At 40.2% G+C, this 11,056-nt stretch overlaps 1 protein-coding gene across 1 annotated transcript; it reads left to right on the top strand.

Annotated features, from left to right (window-relative positions):
* Positions 1-692: 692 nt before the first annotated feature.
* s1pr4 (sphingosine-1-phosphate receptor 4) lies at positions 693-8,904 on the top strand. Its single transcript, XM_018097718.2, has 3 exons — positions 693-747; positions 5,996-6,224; positions 6,933-8,904. The coding sequence occupies exons 2-3, from the start codon at positions 6,025-6,027 to the stop codon at positions 7,852-7,854; spliced, it is 1,122 nt and encodes a 373-aa protein (XP_017953207.2). The 5' UTR covers positions 693-747; positions 5,996-6,024; the 3' UTR covers positions 7,855-8,904.
* The last annotated feature ends 2,152 nt before the right edge of the window (positions 8,905-11,056 follow it).

Genomic DNA, 11,056 nt, shown 5'->3' with positions numbered 1-11,056 from the left:
CAGATGCAAATCAGGATACAGGAGGGTCAAAGAGAACCAAGCACAGCTCGTGGCTAAAAATTTTTAACTTCCGTATTTATGTAACAAATAGTCATGGATTTGTTTTGGCCAGGAGTGTGGATTCTCCTGAATCCTGCTGAAAAAGACAGAATCTTGCCCAAATCCAGAACCAAATACTGCTTTAGGTGTATCCCTAGAGCCCACACACAGTCCAACAAATCATACAAAGTTACGTTTCATACAATTATTTTGGTGTGTGTATGGCCAGCTTGAGTACAGAAGTCCTTTCTGTTCATACATTAGATGAAATGCTCATAGCACCATGGTCACCATGGAACACTCCGGTGGTTGACTGGACCGTGATACTTTGCAGTGTAGCCAGTTGCCTTGAGATTATTCTGAATATACTTGTATACCCACTAAATTTATAACTGCATGTATTGCCATTCCTAAGTATCTGCCATTTCTGTTTATCTGTGCTTTTTTGTAATGACTGCTACTATAGTACTACGTATTTGTAATGTAATACAGTCTGTATAATGGCACAAGCAGTTGTTTAATGTATGGCAGTTAGTGGTTAGTATCGATACCCCCCCACATGCCTCCCAGGGTGGAGTCCATCCTGCAGACTTGCGGTGGCAAAATATTTCCTGTCACTCTCCCTAGAGCTGTCACTTGTGACAGACCTGTCATTACTTCATTCACTGCATTACAAGCATTCCTTGCGCAGTGGCCATCTGTTTCTGAGTGAGTATGGGGTTAAAATGGACTGGGGAGGGGAGATAAGCAGCTAGACTTCAGTAAAGGAACAAGATTGCAATACACTGTACAGGCACAGATGCAGAACAATATGCAACCTCCTGCTTGACTAAGAGATGCCAAATGAAGCATATTTTTACTTGAATAATGGGAGAAAAGAAATGGAACCCCCTTTGCATGAGAGGTTTGACAGTTACGTCTCAAATGGCAGCACTATTACAAGAAACTAAAATGTGTCTATATGCAGCAAGAAAAAATGGGACAAGAAGCTTGCAATCAGGTGCTACAAAGGGAAATCTGCCAAAGGGACTAACAGTAAGACTCGCTTTGTACTAAGGAGCTTTCAGTCTACAGATACAATGAGAAAAGCTACCCCAAAGAGTTTAAAATGTAGTGGCCAAATTGGGGTCACTCAGGCTCATTTGCCATGAGGGCAAAGCAATTTTTTATGATATTTTAGCTCCTTCATACAATATGCCACATGGTTTATGTCATTTGTCCCTGATTTTTGCCTGGTATTGAGTTTACTGTTTCATCCTATGAGAGAATGAGTGAAGGCACTGTGCATCTTTAGTAAAAGCTACTCCAATACACTCACAGTCTAGTGGTATAAGGAGAGTATAAAAAGCTTTTTTACTAAAGGAGCACAACCTGCATTTTACCCACAGTGCTACATTGTTTTACAGAACTGCAGTGTATTTGTGCTTGCAACAAGTTACTGCAAAATGTTGCACCAGATACTGAAAGTGTGTTAACAGGTAAATCTTGCACCTACAAGGGAAAGGTCAACATGCAGGCATAACATGGGCATGCAATTACATACCATTGGCATGTAACTGCATGCCCATGTGATTAGAACAAAAACTAGAACAAAACTGAGCATCAAGGGAGACCCTTGTCAGGCACAGGACTCTAATACATTAAAGCATGTTGCATGCACCACTGTATGCACACTTACAGTAAATTAGTCCTGCATAGTGTTAGTATATATGAGCTCAGGTAGGCACAAAAACACTGTGTATTCCATTGTAATGGGCAGTTCTGCAAATGAACTTATCTTTTTCTCCTAACATTACTGTGATATGGTTACAGAACCTGAATAAATGATTTATAGTTTTGCAGCATAATAGGAAAACCCTGGTGCAAGCAATCTAATGATACTAAAAGAGCAAGCATAATATCCAAGGCTATTGTGATACTAATATCTACAGCTAGTATTAATGTTTGTATATATAGTCTATGTATGTGTGTGTATAGATAGGTCAGTACAGGTGTGTGCTGGGTTTACTTGATGGACTCTGGTCTTTTTTCAACCCTACGTAACTATGTAACACTCTTGAAGGTTTAAAAACAAAAGATAACCCTTGTTGAAGAGCTACGCAAGCATGAAAAAAGGTCCTAAGGGTTGACCAGTAAGGGCTGTGGTTGGTTATTTGGTAGCTCAATGTAAGACTCTGTTTGGCAGTAGTGTCCAAGTCAGAAATTCAAAAATAAGTACAGGTATCGGATCCCTTATCTGGAAACCCATTATCCAGAAAGTTCCAAACTACAGAAAGGTCATCTCCCATAGATTCCATTTTAATCAAATAATTCACATTTTTAAAATTTCTATTTAATAATAAAACAGAACCTTGTACTTGATCACAACTAAGATAATTAATCCTTATTGGAACCAAAACAATCCTGTTGGGTTTAATTACTGTTTCAATAATTTTTTTAGCAGACTTAAGGTAGGAGATTCGAGTTACGGTAAGACCCCTTATCCGGAAAAACCCAGGTCCCATACCTGTACCTACTTTGATGCCACTGGGAGCAACATCAAATGGGTTGGTGAGCAATGTTGCTTGCGAGCCACTAGTTGGGGATCAATGGCCTAAATGATATAATACATAACCCCATAGCATATGACTTCCATTAACACAGTACAGTGCTGTCCAACTTATTTCATGTAGTGCGCCAATTATATCTCATACAGCATGTTGGAGGGCCAGACTGAATTAAAATAATGATGCCATATAGTGGAGCCTCAGAGGAAAAAATCCCATAAAAAGCACATCATAGCACAATAAAATACTAAGATTTGGATAGTATATGGATTCAGTAGGAAACCCAGCACTAGGAAGATTAACAGGAGTGTGATTTCTGCTACAGTGGGCTTACTATCCAATTGCATAAATTCAAATAGTATTCTGACTGCATGACCCTAAGCTGGTGCCCTTTACATATACTGGCAGTGCAACTCCTTGCCAGGTGTAATAAAATTGTTTTTAAAAAAGAATAACATTCTCTTTAGTGTATGCTGGAGATTAATATACAGTTTACTTACATATTCATTACAGGATGTGCATCTATAAATTCATATAGAGCCACAAGGCACAACACTTTAAATAGTAAACCCTTCCAACTGCAACTTCATGGAAGCGCCGGACTTCTGTTTAGGGTGCCCAGAGGCCGCCCCCATTCTTAGCCCCCCTCAGGATCACACATTTGTGAATCCTTTTGACATACAGAGCACTGGGATGGGACACACTGAAGTTTTCTGTATGTCCCGTCCCCAGTCCTCCTTATGTGAGCAAATTTCACGTGCGGCTGAACGGCATGCTGTCCCTAAATTTATGCCACCCTAGGCCCAGGCCTTTGTGGCCTTGCTACATATTCGGGCCTGTGTATGTGAGCGAGCGTTCCTCTTCCTCCTTTGGTCTTTGCGCATGCGCAGTAGAGTGAACAGCTGAACTTTAACAAGAAAGCAGGCTTTTTCTCTCAACTGAGCATGCACAGGCCCTGGGGTCGATGCAAAAGAGGATCGCTGCATTTACCCTGGGCCGATGCAGTTTTTTCCCAACAGAAGCACTGGCCAGGGCTTTCAGGTAAGCACTTACAATCAATGGGGGGGGGGGGGGGGGGGGGGGGTTTGCCTAACATTTGGCACCCTCTAGTGATTTAGTCTTTCCTTCTCCTTTAAGAATTTTTGTGCATTAAGCTACCAAGAAATGCCTTTAAACAAAGCAGGGATTGTTTGTCCATATATTGCAGTAGTTCAAGCTGGCCAACGATGTCAAAGTCACCCATGGTCTGGCCAGACCTACACTCTTTTTCATCTTATTCGTGAAACTGACACTAAAAAACTATTTTTCAAAATATTAAAGTACATTAAAAATTACCTATAGGTCACATTGATCATTTTTCACTGATAGGGCTGCTTTTGTAAGTAATTGTTACTTGAAGTACCTAAACCTGACTGTTTTGCCAACCTGACTGTCCCTTCTCAGCCTGTCAGTTATAGCTTCTAGTGCTAACGGCCTCCTGCTGCACAAATATGGCTGCCCCCTCATAGAGGAACGTGGGGGATCACATAGGTAAGGTAAAAACATTGGGCAAATACTTTTAAGGCAAAATGACCTTACTAGAACCAGGCCAGGACTGGACCAAGTACCTTGCCGGTCCCAGCCTAGATAAACAAATTTATGTTTTCCAGCTTTCCTGAATTTCCTGGGACATTCAATAGCGTTAATTAATTCTCTATCATGGATTTTTTTCCCTGGTTTTTAAAGCTGACCAACAACATCAATGTTATTTTGGCCTTAATCCTTGGCGTGTGCTTTTACTTTTTAAATTACTATTAGTAAAAAGGGACTTTTTACAAACACTGCATAAGTGGAATAATTATTCCCACTTGGCATGTTGGCATGCATATCTGGTGTATTAGAGAATCTTGTAGGGTTTTTTGTGTGGATGAGTGGTAATGTGCCTTTGGAAATTATCAAATTATAAGCTATGCAAATATGTAGGTTTCTGGTGACGGTTGCTTGAAAAGAGAAAGTAAACCACTTCTGTAAAGGCAATATAGTACGTCTGTGACAATCACAGATGTATGTATGGCCACCTTTAAACAGTGTTGGTCGGTGACATAGTTAAGACCTATGCTACCTTACCTTTTTCAGAGCACAATTATCCTTTCCAGTACTGAACAGCCGTTCTTTTTCATGGTCTACAATCAAGTCTGAGACATTGTGCTCCCCGCCCTTCCTGTCTCTTCACTACTGTCTCTGTGAAAGGGGACAACGCCTAAACCCACAGGAAACTTCAGCTTGTGTATCTGAGAGCATGTACCTGTTAGGGGACTGCAAACTCTTCCAAAATGTTTCAATCTACCTGGTTCTCAGGGTCAAAACTGGCCGCAAAGCACTTCTTTTAGCCATTAGCTATTTTAAGACTAGAGATTCTTTAACTGTAAAAATCAGCAGAGCCAAGGGCAGGGTTACAAACACACAAATACACACACACTAGCAATTGTGTTAACACAGAATGGGCTCACTATAACTCCTGCCCCCCACCAATGACAGTATTTGCTCCCTCTATAATTATGTCCATCTTCAGTGCAGCTTTAGCAACTTTGATTTTGATCCTGCATGTAGTGATCCTGGGGGTTATGTACCTGTATGCAGTGAGGTAGTGGGAATAAATAAAGAGGACAGGTGTCACTACTTAGTAGGGATGCACCGAACCCACTTTTTTGGGTTCGGCTGAACCCCCAAAACCCACCCCAACGGATTCTGTCCCAAACTGAATTCGAACCCTAGTTAGCATATGCTAATTAGGATTGGGAAGGGTTAGAAATTGCCATGCGCGAAAATTTTATCCCCCCCTACCATTGAATTTATGATAATTAGGGGTTGGTTCAGTTCGGCCAGGACCCCTACTACTTAGCCCTTGTGACTTGCAGAAGCTGGAGGCATATATATAGGTCCAAATGGGAGCGGGTGGGTGGTAAATCATTTATTGTATATTAGTTTATTTTAAATGTACAGGTATCGGACCCCTTATTCAGAAACCCATTATCCAGAAAGTTGCAAATTACTCTGTAATAATAAAACAGTACCTTGTACTTGATCCCATCTAAGATATAATTAATCCTTATTGGAACCAAAACAATCCTATTGGGTTTAATTACTGCTTAAATAATGTTTTTAGCAGACTTTAGGTAGGAGATCCGCATTACGGAAAGACCCCTTATCTGGAAAACATCAGGTCCCGAGCATTCTGGATAATGGGTCCCATACCTGTACTAAAAAAATATGTGGTGTGTAAAACTAATGTGAGGTGATAACAAGAATATTTTAGGATTTACAGCATGGTATTAAGTACAACAACTAGTGATCTTATACAAGCCATGAACTGAGGTAATGCTGAAGTTGGTGTTGAAGATTCTCTAATACGAATAAACTCTTCTAACTAGGATCAGAGGATTGGCCATCTTGCGGCACAATGAATCTAACCCAGGAACATCTGTTCTGTCTGGAATTGATGGCCAATCGGAACATTAATATTATCCTGTGGCATTATAATCTGACTGGGCGTCTGAGTGGAAGATCAAGCAAAGGAATTGGCATTTTCCACCTGCTAGGCATCCTCATCAGTGTATTAATTATCCTGGAAAACCTCTCTGTGTTATTGGCTCTTCTGAGGTAAAAAATTATCAAAGTTTAGTACTAAACTAGTTGGAGTAAAATAGTAGATAACCATTATATATATACAATTTTTTAAAACTTTTACCATTTAAACAGAAATGTTAAATCAGATAACAAATATAGTCAAAACCCCCATTGCAAAAAAATTAAATAACTATATTAAGCCAAGTCACTAGCGTGAATGCTAGCAATAACCACCCTCTCCATTTTTTTGGGAATAGAATGAGAAGATACATTTTTCTTTAGTATACCTTATTTGGTGGAGTGCTGGTGCTGGTGAAATGCAGTTCATGTGCTCTATAGCACTAATTTGTCAAACCATATGCTTTTTATTTGCGTCACGTGAGTTTGGAAGGAGGTGATGCTTTTCAGTGCATCAGAAGAGCTTTGATTTTGGTTTCATCATGTTTTTATTAAGCATATACTAAAACGAATTATCACTAGGAGCCTTACAGAGTCCTTATGCCTTCTGTGCCCCTAAGCAATCACAAGAATCTGAGAAGTACTGTTAATAGATCTCTAGTATCCTCTTAGAAGTGATACATTACACAGAACAGGGTGCTTTTTTAACTGGTTCATAAAATATTACAAAATGGAATAATCAGACTTTATCATTTTTAGATTTAAGTAGAATGTTTGCAGTTATGCTACTTTCATAAACCTGAATTTTGATAAATGTAATAACTTGTCTTTTACATATTTTAGGGATCCACGTATGAGGCGCTGGGTTCACTGCTGTTTGGGTAATATTGCACTGAGTGACCTTTTGGCTGGTATCTCCTACCTACTGAACCTCTTTTTGTCGGGTCCAACAACATTCCGCCTGAGCCCAGCTCTCTGGTTCCTAAGAGAAGGTTTACTCTTTACAACACTGGCAGCTTCAACTTTTAGTCTTCTTGTTACAGCAGTGGAGCGCTACTGCACTATGGTTATACTGGTTACAGAGAATAACTCTGTGAAGAGTATGAGGGTTCAGGGGGTTATTGTCCTGTGCTGGGTTTTAGCAGGAGTGGTTGGATTCTTACCACTGCTTGGATGGAACTGCCTGTGTAAGATTGAGAGCTGTTCCAGCCTTCTTCCTCTCTATTCTAGGACTTATTTATTCTTCAGCATTATTTTGTTGGGTGTTACCTTGCTTGGCATCATTGCTGCCTATTGTACTATCTACTATTTGGTGTGTACTAGTGGAAGGCGGGTTGCAGAAACCAACAGTAGTCGGCGATCATTTCATCTTCTGAAAACTGTTCTTATTATTTTGAGTGCATTTGTAATTTGCTGGAGCCCACTGTTCTTCTTCCTTATAGTGGACTTTACATGCTCACCCCCCTCTTGCAAATCTCCTCTTGGATTAGAATGGGTTCTGGCTGTGGCAGTCTTAAACTCAGCCATAAATCCACTGATTTACTCCTTTAGGAGCTCAGAAATGCGGAGAGCAGTTCTAGAACTCTTCTGCTGTGTCTGCATCCGAGCAGGAGTAAAACCACCTGCATGCTGCCAGCTTGGCACAGAGATCACTTCAGGTTCCTCTAACGAGGGTTCATATAAGAACAGAAGCAGTGTGCGTCTTTCACGGGCGCTTAGTGTCAGGAGCCCCCTTACTAGTATTTCAAGTGCACCCAGTCAGTAGAGACAGGTGTTAGCTTTGATATGAAACTGCTTAAGAGCATAGAACTTGAGAAAGGGCAAAAAATAGACCAAAACGTTGCCTGGTCTTTGACCCCAATAAACACTCTTTTCATCTTTTGCAACTGAGAGTGCCACACGTATTTTGTAACACGTGACTTATTACCGCTGGCAAGGGTTTAAACTGTTCGAACACCTGTCCAACAAGGAAATGCTCTCATAGTAACATACATAGTAACATAGTAAGTTAGGTTGAAAAATGACATACATCCATAAGTCCAACCTTGATGCCTATATATAACCTGCCCAACTGCTAGTTGATCTCATGATAACTAGAAGAGCAGAAAAGACAAACAGTTTGACAATCATTTGAAATGACTTCAATTTATGCCATTTACTGCCCTGTAGTATGCATTTCACAGGAGTTGGTCACTCATCACAACCAGTGGAACTCTCCCACCATTATGCCTTTATGTGATTAAAACACTTTTTTACAAGGATAATTCCACATATATACTGGTCAGTACCAGTCCTTTTACTAGATTACCACACAGGGTAAGAGAGGGTCTTGGAGATGTTTATTGAAATAGATATCAGACAATGGATATTAATTTGCCATAGAAATTCAAAGATCCATCATACTTTGCACTCCTTTTACAGATCTAGGTATGCTTTTCCTTCAGTTATTCTGTTATATTGCACTTAAACTAAATGGCTACAAGAGCTTAAACTTCAAGGACATATGGACAGACATTTGGTACGGCGAATAATACTTTTAAAACAAAAACACATTTCCATTGTGTACTTGGAACTCTTACTCTGTCTGCCAAGCACAATTAAAGAGAGGATTTTGTTGGACACAGAGACTTCTTAAATGTATAGACTTTAATATATGACATAATAGTATTTCCTACACACCTTAGTCCAGCTAAGGTCCTTACGCTTTTAATTATTCAGCTGTATCTTGGCTGATTTACTATTGACTTGCTGTATATATGTATACTAAATTTTTGGTTGTTATTTCATTTAAATAAATATTCACAGTTTGAAACAAGTGATTTCATTTAATTGTTAAAAAAAACCATAGCACATTTTTCTGCTTGCATTGGTCAGTGCATTTCCTGCTATATATATTGCAAGGCATGAAATTCCATCATTCTTTATATACTAAAAACTAGCCAGAAATGAGAAACAAAGCTGAAAAACTTTTGCTAGCCAAATCAAGGCATCCTATTTGAAAGATTTTGACTTAAATTTCATTATACATTTTATCATGTGTATAAGCCATCCCTTATCTATGGAGGAAAGAAGTTCCACAAATTAGTGTGTGTAACCCCTATTTGGCTGTATTTACAGACCAGACCAGCTAGATAGGCTTCAGAGCATGGGGTACAGAGGACTCTAACACACAAGATGGGCTTTTGCTAGGTGGAAATATCCAAGGGGTGTAGTGCAACTACAATTCACTTGTAGGTTCTTTTGCGGTAAAACAGAACTTAATTTGTTTATTTTTCCAAGACAAATGACCCGCAGGGTTATGCAATACTCACTCAGAGGATTAAGCAGGTATAGGCACAGAAGGTAGAAAGGTACGGTGCCCACCATTTTATCCCACCTCGACAGAGTATAGGCAGGGTAAAGACAGCCAAACAGCACGGCACCGCTGTGGAGAGTAGTCTGGACCACGCCCAGATTTGTGGCAAGGGGTGTTCGTGCTCGCGTGGGGGGAGCAAATGGGGACGGCCTGAGGGCGCCCGGAGAAGAAATCCGGCGCTGGTTTGCACAAGTATCTGTGTCCTCAGCATGTACAGTATACCATAGCAGCCAAGGATCCCAAACAGCTGACTATGGATCAGGGATAAGAACTAACCTGATCCCTGCATCTTAACCGTGGTCCTATACTAAGGCAACAGTGCCAGTAGGGAAGAGTACTTCCAGCTAATCTCTCCTTATTGGAGCCAGAAACTGCTCTTTCTAACTAGACTAACTATCTTACTGTCCTAGAAAGTGGTTTTAAAGGTATTTTCTGCTTTTGCTAATCCTTATTCACGGGGTCCCTGTTCCCAGAATTCAATGCTAATATCAAAATGCTAATATCAACCTAGATACATGGGTCTTTGTCCTGTAACAGGAAAATATAGGAAATATTAGGGCTTAAAGCCATAGCTGCATATTAACCCTATGGGTCCCTACATAAGCAAACTATTCTATTCAAGCTGAAAAGTTCAGCATAGGTGTAGGAAAGACGGGACACCTCTTTAACATAGGTGCACTTTTGCAGGCATTCTGACTTGATATGGCTCTTGCCACATATTTTGCATGCTGTTGCTAATTAGACCCTATTAGTTTCCCAGAATGCTTTCTAATCAGAAAGAGAGAAATCTGAATAACAAGTGGAATAGCTGACAGCTATTTGGATTTCCTAAAACCAAGATATCACTGTGCTCTTTTTTTGCAAGCAAATAATGTGGCGAAAGTCTGCAGAATGAAATGTGGCTCCTACCACATGAATTGCCATTAATTGCCTTCTGCTGATCAATCATACATGCAAGTTACCAGACACTAACTGAGGGTCATTCTGGTGTGTAAGTGCATACTGTCTTTTGCAGTTAGTGGTTTCTGCCATGAAATAATTTGAGAAGATTGCCTAGGATAGCAGGGGTGGCACAAACCCAAATTTCTTTAACTGTAACCTCTCCACACCTGCATATTTGGCCACCCTTCACCCCCAGTCAGTGCGGTGCAGGTGAGCAATAGGGGTGAGGGGACAGCACAAGGCAGACATAGCAGACCCAGAATCACCTATATTCACAGCATCATGTGCTTGAGATACCAGTGTCCACTACTACTGCTTACTGTATAATATGTTGAGGGCGCCAATAACCACCAAACCACAATGTCCACTGTCTCTTACAGCATAAAGTGTATAATGCATCAATACTTACTGCACGTCAATGTATCATGCATTTAGGGTGCCAGTGTCCACTGCTTCTTACTACTGCCAATTCACATTTCACTTCCTGTATAATGTTATATGGATTCCATTACCCATGTCTCTTGTGGCATAATGTTACATAGTTACATATGGTTGAAAAAAGACCATAGTCCATCAAGTTCAACCCATCCAAGTAAACCCAGCACACACAAACCCATACTTACCTATCTATACACTCACATACATAAACTATATATACAATAACTAATAC

This window comes from Xenopus tropicalis, chromosome 1, assembly GCF_000004195.4.
Source record: "Xenopus tropicalis strain Nigerian chromosome 1, UCB_Xtro_10.0, whole genome shotgun sequence".
NCBI lineage: Eukaryota > Metazoa > Chordata > Amphibia > Anura > Pipidae > Xenopus > Xenopus tropicalis.
The sequence above is the reverse complement of the archived record's forward strand: the minus strand, read 5'-3'. Positions and strand labels throughout refer to the sequence as shown.

Excerpts from the sequence above, each read along its gene's own strand:
- s1pr4 (XM_018097718.2), top strand. The coding sequence starts at position 6,025 with ATGAATCTAACCCAGGAACATCTGTTCTGTCTGGAATTGATGGCCAAT. Across the intron at positions 6,225-6,932 it reads GTGTTATTGGCTCTTCTGAG|GGATCCACGTATGAGGCGCT; the intron begins GTAAAAAATTAT and ends TACATATTTTAG.